General features: G+C 40.4%; 1 protein-coding gene across 1 annotated transcript in view; it reads left to right on the forward strand.

Moving 5' to 3' along the window:
* DCDC1 (doublecortin domain containing 1) overlaps positions 1-23,891 on the forward strand; it is a 690,767-nt gene that overhangs the window by 374,189 nt on the left and 292,687 nt on the right. The window contains exon 12 of the mRNA XM_073604506.1: positions 10,541-10,701. Within this exon, the coding sequence (XP_073460607.1) occupies positions 10,541-10,701 (161 nt within the window). The remainder of the gene's footprint in view (positions 1-10,540; positions 10,702-23,891) is intronic.

Here is a 23,891-nt window from a genome sequence, read left to right on the forward strand (position 1 = left end):
ACCTCAACCTATTACAGCTCCCTCCTCTTTAGCCTACCTTTACACAGGCTATACCCTTTCAGCCTAACTTGAATGATGCTGCTACACTCATCTACCTTACCAACCGCTCAGTGTTTACCACCCCAATCTACTGATCCCTCCACTGGCTTTGGATTGCCCAATGAAAAAAATTAAAAACAACATACAAAGCAATTCAACTCCCAGCTACATCACCAAATTTGTCTAAGAATATCTCCCAAATTATCCTCACCACTCCTCCCAAGACCTCCTTTTCTCTACCCCCTTGTCTCTTCCTCCCATGCTCATGTTCAGGGCTTCTCCGGAGCCTCCCCCATCCTCTGGAGCTCTCTAACCCAATAAGTCCAGCTGTCTCCTACTCTGTCTACCTTTAAGCAATCCCTGAAAACTCATCTCTTTGGGGAAGCTCATCCCATCTCCAACTAAAAACTGAGCGTTTACCTTCACAATCAGCTCATTCCCTGCAGTAATTACTTTTTGTACCACTTGCCCCTATAAGATTGTAAACTCTCACGAGCAGGTCCTTCCTAACCCTCTTGCACTGAATTGTATTGTAACTGTACTATCTCTCTTTATATTTCTAAGTGCTGCTCAAACTGTTGGTGTTTAATAGATCCTATATAATATTTTAATAAAATAAAATGTCTATGCAGCACCCCTCATCAGTATCCAATAATTATTTTCAGGGAAAAAGACATGCTAAAAAATAACAGTTTCTATATAATATTCAGCAGTGCCAGAACTGTTTGTTCACAGTCCTCACCAACTCCTCCTAAACTCTAATGCCCCTTACACATGATCAGAAATTCCGTCAGAAAAAACTTGGATGGTTTTTCTGACAGAATTCCGCTCAAGCTTGCTTTGCATACACACGGTCACACAAAAGTTCTCTGAACTTTCGACTGTCAAGAACGCGGTGACGTACAACACTACGATGAGCCAAGAAAATGAAGTTCAATGCTTCCGAGCATGCGTCGAATTGTTTCCGAGCATGCGTGATTTTTTGTGCGTCCGAATTGCATACAGACAAACGCATTTTTGGATAGGAACTTTTTCCGACCGAAAAATAGAGAACATGCTCTCAATCTTTTGCTGGCTGGAATTCTGCCAGCAATAGTCCGATGGAGCATACACACGGTCGGAATTTCTGACTAAAAGCTCACATCCGACTTTTGCTGGCGGAATTTCTGATCGTGTGTATGGGGCATTAAGGGGTTGGCATTGATGTTTAGATCTCTAGACAGGATGAAAGTTTATTGCAGTAGAGCTCAATCTATAAACAATGGGAAATTAATTGTATGTATCTCTTGTTTTCTTAGAAAGATCAAAAAACTGCCCAAAACTCAGGGATTTGATCTTGGTTTTAGATGTAGCCTCCCTGGCGGTTTTCCCGAGTGTGGCTCGGGGTTAAAATTCAGGACCATTAGCGGTAACCCCGAGCCACACTCGGGATTACATCGCAGGATCCTGGTGTGCCTTTACTTACCTTGTCCCCGGGATCCTGCGATGTCCCCCGCAATGTCCGTGGGCTCCGTCCTCCTCCAAAGCCTCTCCTTGCCAGGCTCCGTTCCCTGCGAGCGTTGCGACGCAAGAGGGCGGAGCCTGGCGGCAAATTAAAAAAATGTAAAAATCATAACACATACAGTACTGTAATCTTACAGATTACAGTACTGTATGACATTATTTCACATCCCTTTTGTCCCCAGTGCTTTCGCCCATGCCCTGCATGCAGTTTTATATTATATATACTGTTCTTTCTGCCTGGAAACTGGAGATTGTCCATAGCAACCAAAAAGTGTCCCTTTACGTCAAAAGTGGCTTTAGACCAGCTAGAAAACAGCGATAGTAAATTAGAACACTTGCAGAATTGAGCGATAGTGAATCGTGGGGAAATTTATTTTATTACTATTTATTTTTATTTTTTTTTAATTATTTATTTTTATTTATTATATTATAATTTATGTTTTTGTGTTTCAAACTTTATCATTCCCGGGATATCTACTAGACTCTTGTTTGGACAGATTTAAGTGTGTTATTGTTAAGAATTACAGACCTACAATATAAAACGCCAAATTTCCATGCAAAATAATTGTACCGCTTTCAGCACCTAAAATCCGAAATAATCATACCGCCAGGGAGGTTAAATGGGTCTAGAATAAAAAAAATTCTGTGGACACTAATATTACTTAGATAAGTTTATTGCAGGAATATACTTTGTATGTTGTGGTGGCATTCATTTAGAAAGGCGCCCTGATGCACAAGTGTAGCAGGTGCCAATGCTTTGGAAGTGTATTTTAATGAATAGACTGCCTTGACACAATACATGTAAATGTGAAAAATAATGCATGGTAATGCATCAAATGGACTCAAGGGGACCTGAATATTTGTTGTGTGATACTCATGCATTCATTTATATCCTTGGGGGAACTTTTGTTTGTAGAAAGGTTTATTATTAAGGTGAAAATGTTTAGTCTTGTTTGACTAGTTTAGCCAGTACACCATTGTTCATGATCAGGCAGGAGAACAGTCATTTGCACTGAAAAATCAAGTGGGCAGAAGATCTTTAAATGGTTGTATCACATCCAAACAACCAACCACTCTCTTGAAGCCCTCATATATATGTTTTTTGGTCATTTTATAGCTGATTTTCCTTTTTTTTCAAAATCTACTCTAATGTCAAATGCTTTGAGGTGAAGGTCCATGTTCATGGCTGCGTTGGTGCAGTTACTTGGTCTTCAGATGACTACGATGCTGTTCCTTGAGTACCAAACATCTTAATTGGCCTAGTACATGTATAGCTAGATTTGCTGAAGATTAGCCCAGTAGATCGTAACATACAGTATATTGCTAGTTTTTATTTGTATTATTTTGTTTCAAATAAGACAGAGGACTATTTTGTCTTTTAACTTTTTTCCAGCATTGAAATGTTTTTTTATTATTGATTGCGTCTTGTTTTGTATCTTTTCAACAATAGTACTTTAGAGATCTTTTAAAATATATATTTATTGCTTCTTATAATGCAACAGACTACAAGGAGCACAAAGCTATCCCAGTGTATATATATATATTTTATTTCTATTAACTTAATTAGTTTCTATGAACTGAATAACATTAGTTTTTTTTAATATCCATATTAATTTCAGTGGCTAAAATAATTATACATTAGTGATATTTAATATCCATATTAATGTTAGTGGCTAAAAAAATTCAAGCTAAACTAAAACCTATGTGTTCCTAAAAAGTAAGAACAGGATAAAACTAATAAATATTAGTAATAAAATATGGTCTGGATTGTTTTTAAAATGTATATTGCATATTTTAAATTATTTACTTCCCATTAGTATTGTTATTTTTAGATTACAAGAGAATACTATTTTATTGTATGCCACTTTTTATTAAACACATTGTTTATACATGTATTGTTACTTGAGTGATCAGTGTTATATTCTACAATAAATGACAATGTAGTGCATCATTATTAAATCTGTAACACAAACGGCTTATTAAGAAATGAAATAATACCCTGGAATATATGCATGTTAAATATTCATCAAGAGTTATTTTCTCCTCTGGTATGAATAGTATTTGGTATTATGTGTCATATAACTTATTATCTTCCAAGTTCACTAGCTCAAAATAATTAGCAAAACAATGTGTATAAGGTATACTAGAATTTATATAACCAGATCTTCTTCTTGGCTTGTAACAATGTCTTTTTTTCTTTAGCCCTTCTTCACACTTTATTTGTACCATCTGATCAGATAAATCACTAAACTATATAAAAGGGTGATCTTTTTCCTTAATAAAGCACAATTGTTAGAAAAAAAAAGGGATGAAATGTAAATGAGATAAAAGGTTATACATTTGACTTACTTTTCATTGCATTGAATATCATTCCTGAATTGATGTAAATATAATGAAAAGTACCTAATACATTTTTATGTCAAATTTTATTTATTTCATTTTTCTATTCATATTTCTCCCTGGTGTATTTTTCATAAATTTTTACTTATATTTTGAAAAATAATGGAAGGTGTTCCTATTATTTCTGTATATTTCACATTGTGATGTCACTGCCTGTTGTGTTCATTTCTTTCTTGCATCATCTTGACATATTATCCAACGTATCTCAGATGAATGCACAGGAAAACATGATTTCTTCTGATTTCTGCAAGTCATTGTTTATTTACTCTTGTCTTCACATCCCTCCTCCCTTTCCAAATAAAAAAAAAAAAAATGAAAAAAACAGTATGAATGCCGATGTTATCACGAGACAGGACAATTACCCAAATATGGAGTTTATTCAGCGTAGTAAAATGGCTGCAGTTGTTTCCCTAATCATTGTGCTTCTCCTCTGCTGACATTATAGCTTTTATCCCAATGAGATCTTGGCAGGTGAATGCTGATGACGCCTTATGAGTTTGCTTACTGTTCTGCTTTGGTGAAATAATTTTATTTAATTTAGTGTTTTTTTTTGTTTTTTTTTATTGTGTTTGTTTCTTTTTTGTGTATCTCATTATTACTTGTGTACGGTCATTTAATTTTACTTTATACTTTTTTTTTTCATGAGAGAAAAAATTTAAAATAATAAAGCTTGTTTATTGGCACAAGAATAGCCAGGATATTTGAAAAGAGCTTCTATAACCCTTGCGAGTTATTTACAGCTTTCTGCACCCTTAAAAACAACCAAAAACACTTTAATTATTCCTTCCCCATTTACTCCGTTGCATTTTGCCAAAATTGCAAAATTTGGCAAAAATCTCCTAAATTTTCACCAAAATTTTAGGGAAATTAAAACTCTCGATTTCCCTGATCACTACGTGTTTGTTTTTTTTACACATCATATATACCATATTAAAAAAAAAATGCCTGCTTGCTTTTAAGTGAGGGAAAGCCTGTATGTGTGCAGTTATGTACATTGTTTAAGAGATATGAGTACTTTTTGAACACCAGTTAAAATATTGAGCATCTTGTACTCCTGGCTGATTCTTCGTAAATATTTTATTTTTCAAAAAATCTTTTTCAAAAAATCTTTACTTTTAATTCTTTTATTTACAAATGAAGATCTACCATTATATTTGGTATCATTATTTATATTGGTTTTAGTAACAGTTCAAACTTGCAAGCATTTTTGCAGCTGCACATATGTAGTAGTTAGCAATAGTTTAAATAAACTGTGGTATTTACTCCATCTTTATCTCCATCTTAAAATAGTCTGCATAGAAAATTCAATTACTATTTAATGCTAAATTGTATTGGGTTTTGGTGACACTGGTACCAAAAAAAAGTACTGTATTTTTTTTTTTTTTTACTTTGCTTATGGTGTGCATGACTGATACATTTAAACTCTATCTTTTATAAGGAAACATTTCATATAGATTGCCTTTATGACATTCAGTTTGCAAAGTATGCTATATTTTATTGCATGCTTGTTGGCAACCACTGTTTATATGTTTTTATCAATATAGTGCCATTTCTGATAGGAGAGAGGGAAGGGCTCGCCCTGCAGTTGTTGTAAGCGGACCGCTGTGCTTTTTAACTTATTCCCAGAGTCCGCCCTAAACGAGCCTTAAGAAAACTGATGTTTTTACTAGGAGTCTGCCGTTTGTTTGCTGCATATATATGAAAAAAATATATGCAGTATTTAATATTTACCTGATTACAAAATATAATTTTTACATTTTTATTTTAGTTCTGAAAGCAGTAGTAAACCCAAAAGCAAGCATTTGTTATATTGCAGCTTACCAATTCTTAGATGTGATGGCTACATTAGTTTTCTTTTTTAAGGCTTTCTTTCCTTTATTTTCACTTGAGCATCTAGCTAGTAAAGTCTGTTGTTTTTCAAAAGAACAAGCTGCCTTGCAGATTTAGCAGTTACGGGGTTAAGGTAATCCATTTACTACTGACTTGGGTGCTTATAGTGATCAGCTTTTATTTATTTATGTAAAATCTAAAGAAAAAAATGATTTGCTGTAACTGCTTAAAAAGTGTTAGCTGGAGTTATCTTCAGTTTGTTAGTGTATCTAAATATGCTAGTCCATCATACACTCCCCTCCCCCCGAGATTCAGTCCAAAGGTGCCCCTATTACATTTTTGGTCTTGGGTTTAATAACACATTATCCTTCACCCCCCCCCCCCCAGATTAATAATGCTGCTGTCCAAAAGTGCCCCTGGGCTACTTCATCCAGAGTGGGGGCATGCTAATACAGGAGGTATATTATTAGCAAGATCACCAGGTAAAAACAGAAGTAAAAGCCTAAAAAAAAGGAAAGCTAATGCAGCCAGCTCATCTAATGATTGGTAAGCTACAATATATTTTTGGTTTAGGGTTATTACACTTGAACATGATAATTACATAAAGAAAATATATGAAATATAATCATCATACATTACCTTTTTTTTTTAGAAACGGCTTTTTAGGTAGACCAAGTCCTTTAGGATTTAGTATTAGGGCAAAACAGAGAATTTTTAAAAAATTATTTCTGTGAACACAATGCCAAGCTTTGCGCATATTGCATAAGTTTTCACTTTTTTTTGCGTATTATAGGGCAGCCTATTTATTTCAATGGGCAACCCTGCTTACGACAAACGCAAAAGAAAGCTCAAGCACCCTTTTGAGCTGTTAGTTAAAAAAGCATGTCTGTTTGCCGCATATGGGGTGTCATTATTAATAAATATCACTAAAAGTGCGATACACAATTAAATAAATAAGACCTGGAAAGATACAAAACAGTTTTTTGCTGTCAACAAATTGACTTTTAACGGCTTCTGAAGATATCTTTATTCCACCTCCTGTTATGGCTGTTATAGGTTTTTGTTTATGCCATGCATTGAGACCATAAAGTCCTCACTGTCATCTGCATATATTTATTAAGGATAGCCCAGTAGGAAGTACCAACCACAACTGGGGTGGTAGGATTTGCCAAGTAATGCAGAGCAAAAGTGGATCAGTGTTATTTAGTTTGAGAAAAAACTTCAGTGACATTATAGTTTGTACAAAAATTATGAAAGTGCCCTACCTTATTTAACCAATTACCCAAAAAAATGTAATGTGTATGGTAACTAATTAAATCTGAAGCTGCCCCTTTAAATGTAACCACATACCTTTAAATTTAAAATGTGTCAAAGTAAGGCGCTCAACACATTATGTGCACAACAAAACTGTGAAAATAAACCCAATAAATAAATAATCTTGCAAAGTCCAAAAAAAAAAAAAAAAATGCTAAAAAGTATTCAAGGTACAGTAATACCTTGGATTACGAGTATTTGTCCCAGAAGCATGCTTGTAAACCAAAGCACTCGTATATCAAAGCGAGTTTCCCCATAAGAAATAATAGAAACTCAGATGATTCGTTCAGCAACCACTGCTGGAGTATGCAGTCAGTGGTGCGGGGCGCTGGTGTATGCAGTACTGTATGTGGCCAGAGGTGCGGGGGCGCTGGTGTATGCAGTACTGTATGTGGCCAGAGGTGCGGGGACGCTGGTGGCTCCCAGTGCTTCCTGGAGAACTCGGAGACATTCAGAGACACTCGAGAACTGTTGACACTTTCGGGTGCTCTGACACCCCACCCAGCTGGGAGTGTCTCAGAGCGTCTCTGAGTTCTCCACAAAATTCTGGGAGCCACCAGCACCCCCAGACCTCTGGCCCCATGCAGTACTGCATACACTAGCGGCTTTACTACATGGATTGTACTGCTCGTATATAGAGATGATTAAGCCCCATGAGTGGCGGCAAAACATGCAACGAATCTTTGTTGCAAAGTTTAACCCTTCACTGAAAAATCAGATAACAGTACAATTCAGTACAAGATTTCTAAGTCACACAGCACCCCTTCTTCATACATGGGTCCTGCATGACTCCAAAACATTGCAGTGAATTGTATAGTGATGTTTCCGTTGTCGGAAATTCCGATCGTGTGTACACAATTCCAATGCACAAAAGTCCACGCATGCTCGGAATCAAGCAGAAGAGCCGCACTGGCTATTGAACTTCATTTTTCTCGGCTCGTCGTACGTGTTGTACGTCACCGCGTACTTGACGTTCTGGATTTCCGACAACATTTGTGTGACTGTGTGTATGCAAGACAAGTTTGAGTCAACATCCGTCGGAAAAAAAAACATGGATTTTGTTGTCGGAATGTGTGATCGTGTGTACGCGGCATAAGGCCTCGTGCACACTGGACGTTTTTACAGCTGCTGTTTTTGGCTTCAGGCATTATTTTCTGCAGCCAGTAAACTCCCCAGCATGTTATCCTATGCGTCCATGCACACATAGGCTTTTATCAGCGTTTATTGGCAGTGGTGTTTGCTGGTTGGAAAAAAAAAACAGAACTAGTGGATTTGAAGAGGAGTTTTTCAGCTGTAAATATGCTGTAAAAAAAAGCTATAAAATGCGGCTATTCTGCATTTATGAGCGTTTTTGAGCCATTAGCTTTTGTGGGAGTATAGTTTTGCTAAAAAAATACAACCGCTAAAAAATGTTACTGTAAAAACATTGCAAAACTCATTCTACAGCTACAGATTTCTACAGCTAATGCTACTGCTATTTTTTTATAACGTCCAGTGTCCATGAGGCCTAAGGCTACTTTCAAAGTAGCTTGCATGGTAAAATGCATAATTTTTCCGATCAGTGCCAGCTGTGGCACTGCACCGCACATTGCACCAAGTATGTGAACAATGCACAAAGAAAATAATTGTTTTCTATGTGCCCTAGTACTGAAATGCAGGTCACCACACACAGTTCTCCTGCTGCTGTCAATTGAATCCAGTGATGAGGGAGCAGAGGGCGGGACCGAGCCACACTGTGTCAATAGATGCATATAGCGCGGCTCGCTACATCCCTTAGCAAGTGGCTTGCTGAGAGAGGTGTACTCATTGGCAAGAGGAGCCAGAAATGCTGGCGGGGGACCCCAGAAGAGGAGGATGGGGGCTGCCCTGTGCAGAACCATTACACAGAGCAAGCAAGTATAACGTGTTTGTTATTTAACCCCTTCCGCTGGCCGCATTCCAGCCCTTTAAAGGTTCTAAACGGCGGGAGGCGGGCATTCAGGTCATGTGACTGCTGTGATTGGCTGTCACAGTGGTGACATGATCGGAAAGCTCACGATCGCTAGTATGCATCGGGAGCTTTCCGGTACCTGCCAGCTACTGTCCTGGGAGTGCGCAGGGACTGTGTAATGGTTCTGCACATAGCAGCCCCCATAACGGTAAGCGGTTTACACCGGACCCCATATATGTGGCCTCTTGGCGTGAAGGCCCAAACTCCAAGAGGCAGCATATGTGTGTTCGGCCAGTGTGAAGAGGTTAAAATAACAAAGAGGCTTTGTTATTAGACAATATCACTTTCATTTGTCTTAAAGTGTTTCTAAAGCCAAAAATGTTTTTGGAACTTTTGGAGTAGGATGAGTTATAATCCCTATCAGGTTTTTATTTTTGTCTATGCCCTTGCTGGGGAGATACAATCTCTCATATTGTAATGGTGACCATGGTCAATGGGAATGGAAACAAGGGAAAATCCAAAACCTTGTTGTGCTTAGAAGAGGAAGAAAGGGGAAATCTTTCACTGGACACATTTGTCTCTATCTCTCTTTTAGACAACTAAAACAGTGATGGCGAACCTTGCCCAGATGTTTTGGAACTACATTTTCCATGATGCTCATGCACTCTGCAGTGTAGTGGAGCATCATGGGAAATGTAGTTCCAAAACATCTGGGGTGCCAAGGTTCGCCATCACTGATCTAAAAGCTCATCAACCCAACTCTGGAGAGATTTCTTTTCTTCTCTTCTCTATTGTGTCCTAGGAACAGTAAGAGAAGAGAATCTCCCTAATAAAACAGAGATGCCAAAAAGGTGCAAACTTACAGGAGTTTAACCATTTCACACTCTATCCAAAAGAAAAAGTTTATATACTTTAGTTATACTTTTAGTTCTCCCATGGCTAGAGGATCACCAATGGACAAGGTCTTACCCGTAGATAAAATTAAGATACACAGGTTTTTGAAGCCTCCTTATAAATTTATGATGCTGATTGAATTATAATGCACTTACACATAGGTTGACAAATACCTCTTCGCCGTGTTTTATGATTAGATCCCCTGTTCCAATTTCTGCTTGATTTTGTAAGGTAAACCCTTAAAAATCCATTAGCTAACACACTAAGAAAATGTAGTGTGTACTGCAGGGGAAACGTAAAGATGAAAACATAACCTTTTACAGAGGGTCCGATGAAGTGCGGCTAAGCTGAGTGCTCATTCTGTACAACTGTCAAATCAGCTCTCTGCCTCTCTGCCAACGGGTCAGAGCTCAATTATAATCCTGTTGCCCCCCCTGCTGGTTAAAAGCCTGTGCTCATTTTGTTACTCTACACTGAGATAAACATTGCAGTCATTTTACACTCCCTTTAACATTGTATATGAATTTAATTATTATGTGTTTGGGCCACGGTTGTAATAGAGTAAAGAGGATTTGGCATAGAATGTGTTTTGCTGTATTTTTTTTTTTACTTTGTTTTGCTTCATTCCAGCTACTTATGATTATTGAACAAAGGCTACTGCAGTCTGCAGACTTTACTGCTACAGGCCTGAGGCTTTCACGACTCTTTGATGAAAAGGGACAAGAAATTTATAATCCGTGGTCTTTACAGAATGAGCAAAAAGTTTGGGTTTCTTGCGGGGAAGATTACAGGTGAGAATATTGCAGTTTTGTACTGTTGTACTGTTTTTATTTGGGCATTGGGAGATATGACATTTCATACCTCATAACTTTCTTTATATTGGCTTTTCAAAATAAGAAATACAATAATTTAGAGGTTGAATGAAAAATAAAGGAGTGTGGGATATAAAGAACCCAAAGATACATACTCACCTATGTGCCTGCAGCATCGGCTCAATGCTGTAGCTGTCCCCACCAGCTCTAAGACAGAGAACTGAGTGATCACGTAACCACATATCACTCAGTCTTTACTGAGCTGAGAGCAAAGACTGTCAGTCACTGCTCACTACTCTGCCCCTCCTGTGCTCACTGGAGCGCCAGGCTGTGGAGGGAGAGGGAGCTGCTGACTCAGGCTCTCAGCAGCGCACTGAGAGGCTGAGCCAGCTGCCGGTTAAGGCATCTTGGTGGATCTTGACATTATTGTTGGGATCTCTGCAGAGCCTGGACCTGCTCTGTGACGACATCCGACAGTGGACTTTAGCCCACTGTTGTCTGAATCTGGGTCACAGGAATGCAGAAATAAGCATGATCCACATAAGAAGCATGGTCAAAAAAAGCTTTGGCCATACTTCTCTTGTTCTTGACGGTATTCCCGACTGTGACTCGGGGTTAAATTTTAGCACCATTAGCGGTAACCCCGAGCCACACTCGGGATTGCATTGCAGGATCCTGGTGCGGTATACTTGCCTTGTAACCAGGATCCTGCGATGTCCCCCACTGTGTCTGCAGGCTCTGTCCTCCTCCCGAAGCCTCTCTGTGCCGGGCTCCTTTCCATGCGAGCGTCGCAACGCACAGGGGCGGAGCCCGGCGGCAAATTAAAAAAACTGTAAAAATCATAACACATACAATACTGTAATCTTACAGATTATAGTACTGTATGATATCATTTCACATCCCTTTTGTCCCCAATGCTTTGTCCAATGCCCTGCATGAAGTTTTATATTATATATACTGTTCTTTCTGCCTGGAAACTTGAGATTGTCCATAGCAACCAAAAAGTGTCCCTTTACGTCAAAAGTGGCTTTAGACCAGCAAGAAAACAGCGATAGTAAATTAGAACACTTGCAGAATTGAGCGATAGTGAATCGTGGGGAAATTTATTTTATTATTATTATTATTATATTATTATTTTTTATAATTATTTATATTTATTTATTATATTATAATTTATGATTTTGTGTTTCAAACTTCATCATACCCGGGATATCTACTAGACTCTTGGTGGACAGATTTAAGTGTGTTATTGCTAAGAATTACAGGCCTACAATATAAAACGCCAAATTTCTATGCAAAATAATTGTACCGCTTTGAGATGCAAAAATCTGAAATAATCATACTGCCACGGAGGTTAAAAAAGAACTAAACCTCTTGATTTAACTGTTACATTCAAGGCATGCCGTGAATGATAACTGTCACAGTTGCTGGGGCTCTCAAGCAAGCTGTCAAGCCATCAAGTGGCTGATGTCATAACTGATCACATGTGCAGCACAATGGCAACAGCAGATCAGGCGAAGATGGCAGCTTCCTTGGCTGTAAAGGATAAGAGGACTAATGCCGCATACACAGGACCGGACTTTCTGTGAAACTAGGTCCGACGTTCTTCCCGCCAGACTACTGCCGGACTTTCTGAACGGACGGACTTACCTACACACGACCGGACTTTCCGGCAGGCTAGGTCCGCCTGTCTTCCCGATGGACTTTCGCCGGAGTTACGGCGGACTTTCCGCATGAACGGACTTGCCCACACACAGACGTGACTCTTGAACGTGACTCGAGTACGACGGAACTAGAAAAGGAGGTCAATCTCGCCGCTTTTATCGGCGAGATTGACACCTTGCGAGCCCCGTCGCGGGGCATTACCAGGCCCTTAGGTCTGGTATGGATTTTAAGGGGAACCCCCTACGCCAAAAAAACGGCGTGGGGTCCCCCCAAAGTCCATACCAGACCCCAATCCGAGCACGCAGCCCAGCTGGTCAGGAAAGGTGGTGGGGATGAGCGAGCGCCCCCCCCCCGAACCGTACCAAAGCACATGTTGATGAGGACAAGGGCCTCTTCCCGACAACCCTGGCCGTTGGTTGTCGGGGTCTGCGGGCGGGGGGTTTATCGGAATCCGGGAGCCCCCTATAATAAGAGGGCCCCCAGATCCCGGCCCCCCACCCTATGTGAATGAGTATGGGGTACATGGTACCCCTACTCATTTACCTAGGGAAAAAGTGTCAATAATAAAACACACTACACAGGTTTTTAAAGTAATTTATTAGACAGCTCCGGGAGGATCTTCTTCCAGCTTCGGGGGTCTTCTTCCGACTTCGGGGGTCCCTCCGGTTCCTCTTCTCCCGGTGTCTGGTTGGTTCTTCTCCGCTCTCTCTGGCCTCTTCTCCCGGTGTTCGACCTCTGCTCCCGGTGTTCCAGTTCTTCTGCCAGCTCCACCGCTATCTTCATGCTGCTCTTTTGCTAGCGGGGGGCCCGGACTTCTGGCTTCTGGCTTCTTGGCTTCTTCCCTCTTCTCTTCTTCTGATGTTGACACGACGGTCTCTCCGGCTGGAATGCTCTCTGAGCGCTCCGATGTGACTTATATAAACGAAGACCCTGCCTCCTTATGCCGTCACAATCCCTGGGCATGCTGGGACTGTGACGTTTTAGGGGGGGGCGTGGTAAACATCACACATTAGGCATTTGGTTTTACCATTTTGATTTTGCCTAACCATTCAGGGGCTGCTTTGTGGAGCACTGTGGTGCCAGTGGATTTCTACTGGGCCATTTTTGGTGTTATATATCAAAGTCATATACCCAGGAATCAACAGCATTCGACATTCCCTCTTTTCATATTCCCGAAATTCCCCTACCCTTCTTTCCTAGTCAGATGTTCCTCTTTCAAGTTTCATCTGTAGATCTGAGTACAAACTATACAAATGCAGGCCACACGCAGTACCAGGACAAGGGCCTTCAGTGCCCAGGGTGAATATACCAAACTGCACCCCCTTGCCCCCCACCTTCTACTGCTCAGTGTTCCAGCCCACTCCTGGCCCTGCCCATAGCAACTAAAAAGCATTTTGGTTTTTTTTAACAGCACTGCAGATTTGAAGGTTGCCTTGTTGCAACAATAAACGTGTCATGGATAAGTCCCAAAGTGAATTCCATTCAACACCTCCAGAGAGAGAATTACTTTACCACAATACACCAATGAGATTCATTTAAAGTGTAATACAGGAAGAAAAACTTACACTCATACATATTTTGGATATTATAAAGACACAAAACCCCCTCTAATCTGGTGCAGCCCAACCAAGTATGTCATCCAAATATCATACACTTCAGCATTACTTGCAGCGAGACTTGTTTCTACCACATACTTCACATCTTATAGTACAGGACCTGCTGGGATGGGAAACTTCCTCCACTCCCTGGTTATCTGATGGGTCACTGCGACCCAATGCAACTTACTGTGCCACTCAGGCTCTGTTTAAGTGGCATGTATAAATCCCAGAGCATCCACCACTGGGAGTGCTGGCACGGGATGGAACTTGTCCTGGTTCCTGCTGTGAGTCAAAACAAAAGAGGGGGAATCCCTGTAGCCTCACATACATGTAGTCCCTGGAATCGGCGTAAGAGTGGCAACCTCAGCCTGGACTCCAGCCAGGCCACGCCCCAACATATTTCACTCTGCCTCTCGGAGCTTAGTCATGGGGGCTAAGCCCCATTTTCCTGTTTCAGGTTGGCTCCTTTAACTTGCAGCTTCCTATAGAGCCACCCTTGCATGCAATGACTAGAATTATGTCTCCCTACATTGTGTGCATCAATAGAAACACACAACCCCATAGCATAGGATGGAAAGGCACACCCCTGCTTCTCTCTCCTCCAAATTGAAAGACTGGCTGGAAACACTATCCACTGTTAATTCTATCCTGTGAAGACTGAACATTCTGGGAAGTAGCACCAAGAGGGCAGGAGCCAGCTGCACTCCAGCTGCGAGTTTTAACAAAACGTTTGTTGGGGAATGTTTATGTAATCTTTTTAATGTGTAAACCTAAAAACACTAAGGGTTTAATACTACTTTGAGCCAAAAGAACCCAATGTGTGAGCCGCTCAGGCTTTAGGATGGGTACAAGTCCTTGATATCCATTGCTGTGAGTGCTGGCTTGGGAGGGAGCTTGTCTCAGCTCCTACCATCACTGAGTATTAGAAATGGGTGATATATAGTGGTGTTAGAGGTACAAGGATATACAACATAGTAAACATAATAATAGAATCAGACAATTAAGAATCCAAAGGGATGGTAAATAAAAACATGATAAAACAAAATGTTATTTCAGTCCATGGAGGTAGTCCATAAAAGTTTGTAGGGAAGCACTTGATGGCAGCACCCTTATGCCACGTACACACGACCGGATTTTTCGGCATCAAAGGTCTAACGGAACTAATCTGTCGGAAAATTCGATCGTGTGTGGGCTTCATCAGACCTTCATCGGACCTTTTCTGTCGAAAATTCTGACGGACCTAGAAATAGAACATGTTTCAAATCTTTCAGACGAACTCGATTCCTATTGAAAAAAACGTTCGTCTGTATGCTGTCCGACGGACCAAAAATGACACAAGGGCGGCTATTGGCTACTGGCTATGAACTTCCTTATTCTAGTCCGGTCGTACGTCATTACGTTAGAAACGATTGGACTTTGGTGGGATCGTGTGTAGGCAAGTCCGTTTCATTGGAACTCCGTCGGAACTCCGTTGAAAAGTCCTTTGGAGTTCAGGCAGAGGAGAAGTCCGCTCGTGTGTACATGGCATTAGAGCGCAGCTATGAACTCTGTGGATAAAGCAAGAACAGAGTGGCGCCAGACTTAGTCTGGCGCCCCATTGTTCCTGCTTTACCACTGATTATTGAAGAAAGTCTCCCTGTAGCCACACATTGGAACAATCCCATCAGTTAGTGATGTATGGCAACCTGGGCTCCAACCAATTCCATGTGCGGCTACAGGGAGACTTTCTTCAATACTCTTTAATACTACTTGCACATGCAAACCAAGTCACTAAAATTTTGTATATGCTTTAGCATATTGATGTAATTTTAAAAGTTGTTTTCTATCTGCAGATTTACAAAAAAAATCTTTTGCTCTTTCATAACTTTGTTAAGGCACTTCCTGTTATGGAGGAACAACTGTCATCCAACTGTACTCCTTTGTTGTCACCCTGTCACACTACAAACAACCATGCCAACACTCTGTGTGCAGGCATGGTTCACCATGGTCACCATCAGGAAACTGGTACAAAGTAAAGATGTGCTGCCAGTGTTGGAGTTCATGCATGTAGACAGGAGGTGCTGAAAGAGTAGTAATGTGGCTCAGTGGTTAACATGTCTGCCTTCCAGAACTGGGGTCTTCATCGGAATCCACCAGGACACTATCTGCATGAAGTTTGTATGTTCTCTCTGTGATTGTGTGGGTTTCCTCTGGGTATTGCAGTTTTCTCCCACACTCCAAATCATGCTGGTAGGTTAACTGACTTCTGTCTAAATTGGCCCTAACGTGTGTGCAGGTGCCCTTCTAGCTCCTATTCCCTTCTTATTTCCAATGGATCAGAAATCTGCACCATATTTTACTCGCAGCTGGTCTTCCCTCACAAATTGGTGTCATAATGAAAATGTTACATATGATGCACTACGAATGTAGTTGAACTTTTGTTTCATGAAAAATTTGAAGAATATCAGAACCAGAAGTCCTAAAAGGCAAAAGTGAGCGCTGACTAGTTATCTAGGAGCTAGCACATAAAGGTGAACATACAACCTTCAAACATTCAAAAAATAGCAAATAGTGTGCAGCGCTTCCTGTACAAAGTGAATCAACATAAACCAGTCTTATAAAAGTGAATAAAGTCCCAACCTGTGTGTCCGTGATTGAACTACATCTTCAATGAAATCCTCTAACAATATATATGATAAGTCTATGTGCTTACCAGAAAGTTAAAAAAGCAAAGAAGATGTAAACACCACCAGCTGTGCCCGGAAATGATTCGTCACACACGTGCACCTCCACCAATCTATGCCCTCGCCAGATAATCAATAGTAATACGCTTCTACGCAGTTACTCTGAAGTAGTGAGACATCACACCATTGTGTATCAGTAGAATGGTGGTCCACGATAAAAAAGCTCACCCATGGGAGCCCAAAAATGCTCATATAGTGTAGTATTTTATTTAAAATCCTGTCATAAAAACAGCTGCAGCATGATACAAAATAGGCCATAAAAATTCACATGTTATTCCATGTGATATCCCATCCTGCCACGAGAAAGCGGGTGCGATAGCGTCCGCACGTAGGCCCCAGGGAGACTGGTTTATGTTGATTCATTTTTTACAGGAAGTGCTGCACACTATTTGATATTTTTTGAATATCAGGACCAGGATGATGCATGTGGAGGACAAAAGCAAAGATTCTCATACTTTTTAACATAATAGTGCAATGCAGAAAGTACTTTGAAAACTGGAAAGAAAGCCTTATATTGCAGTCTTGAGTTGACAAAGTCTGTCTACCCAAGGCTTCTGATCTCCATATAAACATAGCCATAGTGCCATGCCATGCTGAAATATGGCATGCTCATGATAATTTCCTGCACTGTTACCATCTCTCCTCTTCTGTATACTTGGCTTGGCCCCTTGCACTGTCAGACAAGAGGCTAAACTACTTTCAGATGCTTGTTATATTGGAAGGGTGATTTGGTCAGGTAAGGGAACCACCTCCTCCAAAGGAGGTGCTACCTGGCTGCCATAAAGGCTGATGCTGCGTACACACGAGCAGACTTTTCAACCAGACTGGTCCGACAGACCGAGTCCGGCGGACAATTTGACCGTGTGTGGGCTTCATCGGACCTGCAGCGGATTTTTTTGGTCGAAAATCTGACGGACTTTAGATTTGGAACATGCTTCAAACCTTTCTGACGGACTCGAGTCTGGTAGAAAAATCTGCTCGTCTGTATGCTAGTCCGACGGACGAAAACCGAGGCTAGGGCAGCTATTGGCTACCGGCTATTAACTTCCTTATTTTAGTCCGGTCGTACGTCATCACGTACGAATCCGTTGGACTTTGGGTGTGATCGTGTGTAGGCAAGTCCGGTCGTTAGAAAGTCCGTCGAAAGTCCGTCATAACTCTGCCGAAAGTCAGTCGGAAAGACCGTTGGACCTTTGTTGTCGAAAAGTCCGACCGTGTGTACGCAGCATAAGGAATCTTGCCAGCGAGTATCAAGCAACGTCCAGCTAGTGAGGGGGAGACCCATTCCTATGTTGTTGAGATCGAGAAAAGGGGGTATGACCTCAAACTAGCAGTAGGAAAGTTTAGGAGAGTAATATTAGAAAGTATTTTTTTAGCGGTGAATGCTTACAACAGATTTCTAGGAAAAGTAGGTAGAAAGGAGCGCCCATGTCCAGTAAATGCAAGTTGTAAGGTGAGCTTGAAGTTTAACAAGCCAGAATAAAGACTCCCCCTTCTTCAGGGCTATTACACAAACACAGAGGTGTACAAAAAATATGGAAACATATATAGAAATGTAAAAAGGCAACTAAAAGCATCATTTGGGTACCATTTAAATAGATTGAATAAAATAAATCTTATAAAAACAGAACAGATTTCTAGCAGAGGTAGGTCAATCATCAGTAAATAAAACTAAACACACATAGAATATTATCAAATATGTATATAAAAAGGCAGATTTGATGGGCCACCTGGTCTTCTCTGCCTTATCTGTGCTCAAATGACATGACCTTTAGAAGCCTAAAGTTCATAGTAGAGTAAACTTAAGCCTCGTACACACGATCAGACTTTCCGATGGGAAATGTTTGATGACAGGCTGTTGGCGGTAAATCCAACCTTGTGTATGCTCCATCGGACAATTATTGTCGGACTTTCCGCGGACAAATGTTGGCTAGCAGGTTTTAAAATTTTCCGCAGACAAATGTGTGTTGTCAGATTTTCCGATCTTGTGTGTACACAAGTCCGTTGGACAAAAGTCCAAAGTACAAACACGCATGCTCAGAAGCAAAGATGAGCCAGAAGCGGTCGGTCTTGTAAACTAGCGTTCGTAATGGAGAATTAACATTCGTGACGTGGCAAATTATGAAATCTCAAAATGCAGTACATATTCTCTTCTTCTTTAATGGGATAATAATGAAGCTACTTTGCTGGTGATACTGATAGAGTTATTGCAAACAAATTTTCGAAGGCTTTTTTTTTCTAGTGACATGAATAATAATATTATTTTGCTTTTTTTTTTTTTTTTTTTTTTTTTATTTGGGTAAGTTACCACAACACCATTAGCCTGTAGTTTTTAAGAACAAAGATGCAACTATGTTGGTGTCCCTTGTCAATTTTACATTGTATTTTTTTAACCCCCCTGGCGGTATTTCCGAGTCTGGCTTGGGGTGGATTTTTCATACCAAAAGCGATATCCCCGAGCCAGACTCGGGATCGCATCGCAGGATCCAGGAAGAGTTTACTTACCTTGTCCCCTGGATCCTGCGTTGTCTCCTCGCTGTGATCGGCGAGCCGCCGTGTCTCGCTCGATTCACAGTGCCGAGCTCCGTTCTCTGCGAGCGTTGCGACGCACGGGGACAGAGTTCGGTGGCAAATTCAAAAAGTGAAACACACAGTACAGATACAGTATACTGTAATCTTACAGATTACAGTACTGTATCAAATAATTACACATCCCCTTTGTCCCTAGTGGTCTGTCCAGTGTCCTGCATGCAGTTTTATATATATAAAAACTGTTCTTTCTGCCTGGAAACTGGAGATTGTCCATAGCAACCAAAACTGTCTCTTTACAACAAAAGTGGCTTTAGACCAGCTAGAAAACAGAGATAATAAATTAGAATCACTTGCAGAATTGAGCGATAGTGATTTGTGGGGAGATCCGTCATCAAACACTAAAAGTAACGAAAGCGACAATTCTGCAACTGAGCAAATTTCAGTGTTTTTGATTTGATTACATTATTGAATAATTTTTATTATTATTATATTATTATTTGTTATAATTATTTATAGTTATTTATTACATTATAATTTTTTATTTCGTTTTTCAAACTTTATCATACCCGGTATGTCTACTAGACTCTTGTTTGGACAGATTTAAGTGAACTATTCCTAAGAATTACAGGCCTACAATATAAAACGCCAAATTTCTGTGCAAAATAATGGTACCGCTTTCAGCACCTAAAATCTGAAATAATCATACCGCCAGGGAGGTTAAATGCAACTGCCTACTCCCAAACTGTCATTTGAAGCAAAACGCATAGCCAAGTATTATTCTCCACAATTCTTTTTTAAAAAAAGAAAACAAATAAAATTAGACATGCTATCTGCCAATAGAACGTAATCAAAAAGTGCATTCTATGCATCCAAAAATATAGAAAATATATACAAATCAAATCATTATTCATCCAAAAAAAATAATGTCAAAGCAATAACTCCAAGGCCAATAATAAATAACACGTTATCTCCTCCTATTCCGCAACATGGCTGGTTGATGAACGGCCATTCAGAAACGAACTATAAAAGTGCGAAATGAAAAGCGCGAATCAACACTCACCAAACTTCTACTAACTCAAAATTAGCAGAAGGAGCCCAAAGGATGGCGCTAAAGGGCTGAAAAACAACGTAGTACGCCACTACGTTCGCAATTGTTGGCCAATAATTGTGTGGCCATGTGTATGCAAGACAAGTTTGGGCCAACGCCCTTCGGACAAAATTCCACGGTTTTGTTGGCAAACAATCCGATCGTGTGTACGAGGCTTTAGTGGACTTTGACTTTAGCACAGCTGTAGTGTTTTCTGGATGACATTAACCACTCACTGACTGATTTTGTTTACTTCCTGAAGTTGATCTCTTGCTACCCTCAGTAGAACCATTTAGGGTTTTTTAGTTACAAAAGTGTGATAAAGCTCTTCAAGAACACAGGGTTTTTCTGAAAGGGTTAACTCCCATCCAGACGACAGATTAAAAAAAGTGAAATAAAGGGTCTTGTTGGAGGCATTGCTGTTTGCGAATATGACAACCTTCTCCCTGACTCAGTCTTAATGCCTTGTCATAGTTCTTGATGCCTGCCTATCAGCACAGCAAGAGGGATTGCTTCATGTGTGAATAGTCACCTTAATGATAGCAGATGGAGACACCGCAGGGGTCCCAGCCCATCACGCTGTCATTGTCACAGGCTGCCCTGACCTGTTTTCCCTCCTCTGTGTTTCTTCCTTTTTAAGAGAGAAATGGATGGTAATTGAAAACCATCTTACGGCGTTCGTCTCCCCTATCTTATTTTACTTTTTATTTTTTTAACCAAACATAGAAAATGAAAATACACCACTTTAATTCTACTCTGCTGTCTCTTCGGTGGTGCCATTTATCATATAGAAACATTTACTTTTCTTAAAGCACCAGTCATCCTAAAATACGAGCACGGTTGTATTTAGCCTACCACTCTTGGGCAAAGGCCTAGGGCAGCACAGTAAGGGGGGGAGCAAATATACAAACAATGATAACTTTTTTTTTCCCCCTTTCCAAGCATTTATAGATAAATTCAGCAGGAGAACTGTAGGGGGAAGGAAGTGTAGGGGATGTTCAGAGGAGTGAAAAGGCTCTTTATAGTGTAGTAAATCATCTCTCTTGTCTCTTGTTTGGTGGTCTGTACAGCTGAAACGTGTTCTGCTTATAAAGCAGACTGCATGCTGCCTCCAATATCCCATACTGTCAGTAATGTGTGCGTAAAAAAAAAAAAATTACATGACGCAAGGGGTGGAGCTTGTACAAAAGGACATCATCATTTAGATCTACTTGGGACCGTAGAATCTCTAAATATACCTGGAATGCCATTTCAAATTTTGTGAAAGAGTTATGCGTTGAACACATAGGTGTTGATTTACTAAAACTGGAGAGTGCAAACTCTTGTGCATCTGGGCATAGAAACCAATCAGCTTCCAGGGGTTTTTTGTCAATGACTAATTCAGCAAGCTGAAGTTAGAAGTTGATTGGCTACTATGCCCAGCTAAACCAGATTTTACACTAGCCAGTTTTAGTAAATCAACCCCATAATATTCAACTTTTTGAAATGCTAGCTGAGTTTGTCCAAAGGAAGGTGAAAAAAGCATGAGGTTAGCTATTCATGGGGTGAATTGGGGTAATGTTTCCTTACCCCATGAGTAGAAGTTGTATTAAAGATGTCTTGTTGTGTGGTAAGAAAAATAAAAAAGCACAATAAATTACTGAGTCCCCTATGTGTCTTGTGTGGTAAGAATAAAAAAAAAAAAAAAAAGACCCAATTTTTGGGTTAAATATAAAGCGAGGTTGCACTGAGCAAGTTGATCTCCAATACGTCAAACTTGTGCATGCGCTTGTGAAATGGTGAAAAACTTCAGTACCCTATATTTTCTATAGGCAACGCTTTAAAATCCCCCAATAGGTCTTCAGTTTAGGGTTACAGAGGGGGTCTGGTTCTAGAATTGTTTCTCCCATTCTGGCATGCCTGGCAATATGTAAAATATGTATCACAATCAATGTTTTCATGTGTAGGTGCCCAGATGCGTGCGCTTACGTTTGTATGTGTGTATTTGTGGGGATCGGGGGGGCTCAAAATTTTATGGGGAAGTGGGATCTTATGTGCTTGAGTGTAACTTACATTTTTTACAATTTAAAAAAAAATTTTTACTTAACTTTTTTTTTTCATCATATAGGGGACAAAAATCCAATGGGGTCATGGGGTGAATTGGGGGTAATGTTTCACTACCCCATGAGTGGCAGTTGTATTAAAGATGTCTTGTTGTGTGGTAAGAAAAAAAAAAGCACAATAAATTACAGAGTCCCCTATGTGTCTTGTGTGGTAAGAATAAAAAAAAAAAAAAAGAAAAAGAAAAAAAAAAAAGACTCCTATGTGATGGTTTTTTCAGTGACAGGTTCTCTTTAATGAGATATGCAGGGTCTAAAAGACCCTGTATTTCTCCTCTGTTCTCCACTGAATGTAATGCAACGCAGATCACGCTGCATTACATTCTTTCCCGGCCTTGATGGCCAGGAAACTGTCAACGGGGACCCAGAAGTGACGTCATACAAATTGCTTCCGGGTCAGGAACAAGATGAATAAGCGGAGGTGGGCGGCACCCCCTATGCCGATCCCAGACCCGCAGATGGGCAAGCGATACCCAGGATACATAGCGGGGGTGTGGAAGCATTCAGGCTGCAACACAGTCGCCCAAATGCTTTCATCTAGCAAGTAAGCCCTGCAGCAGGGCTAAATGTTAAAAATAATTACCTGCCCAGTATCCGGAACTGCATGTCCCGGGCTGTCTTATCAGTTCAGTATTCTCTAATGCCCAGGAATTACAACCGTATAGTTTGTGGAGCAAGGCACTTTATACCAGAACATAAAGCAAGCCATAGTTTGACACTTTGCAGTTGTCAATATGTTGTATTGATAATATATACCATTAGAAATACCATTTACCGAAAGCGATAGCAAACCTTCACTTTTTTTTTTTTTAAATAACAAACATGTTTACTTACAATGGTTTTGCACAGCGCAGGACTGATCCTCATGGCTCCTCCCCTCCACTGAGTGCCCACCATAGCAAACTGCTTGCTATGGGGACACTTGTGCAGGCTTGCTCCCAAGCCACCTCTGTGTGTTCAAAGACACACAGAGCATGTCTCAGCCCCACCCCCTGCTCTTTGCTTATTGGCTGAGATTGACAGCAGCAAGAGTTAATCACTCCCACTGCTGTGTCTGTGCCTATGAGGAGGGAAAGAGCCGAGAGAGACGCTGCTCTTGTGCACATCACTGACTGGATCGAAGTTGGATTAAGATATGTTTAGGGTTAGGCTGGGGTGTTTGCATACTAAATGTTTTTTTACCTTAAAGCAGAGAATGCATTAGGGTAAAAAAAACTTCAGCCGTTAGAACCACTTTAAAGCCTAAGCCTAAGCTAAAAAAGTGTCAACTCCTTCCTGTGTGCTTTTGCAGGGCAATAATTTGCTAGATGGTGAAGTCAGGCTTGAGATGACAATTCTGAGGTCTAAACTTTAAAAAAATCAAATTGGAATGCGGCACTGGTCAGGTGTGCAGGGATAGAAAACTATCCAGTAAAGTCCCTCCTGCTGAACCTTACTTAACTGCAGGACACAGTATGGATTTAGG

This window comes from Aquarana catesbeiana, linkage group LG11, assembly GCF_042186555.1.
Source record: "Aquarana catesbeiana isolate 2022-GZ linkage group LG11, ASM4218655v1, whole genome shotgun sequence".
Classification (NCBI taxonomy): domain Eukaryota; kingdom Metazoa; phylum Chordata; class Amphibia; order Anura; family Ranidae; genus Aquarana; species Aquarana catesbeiana.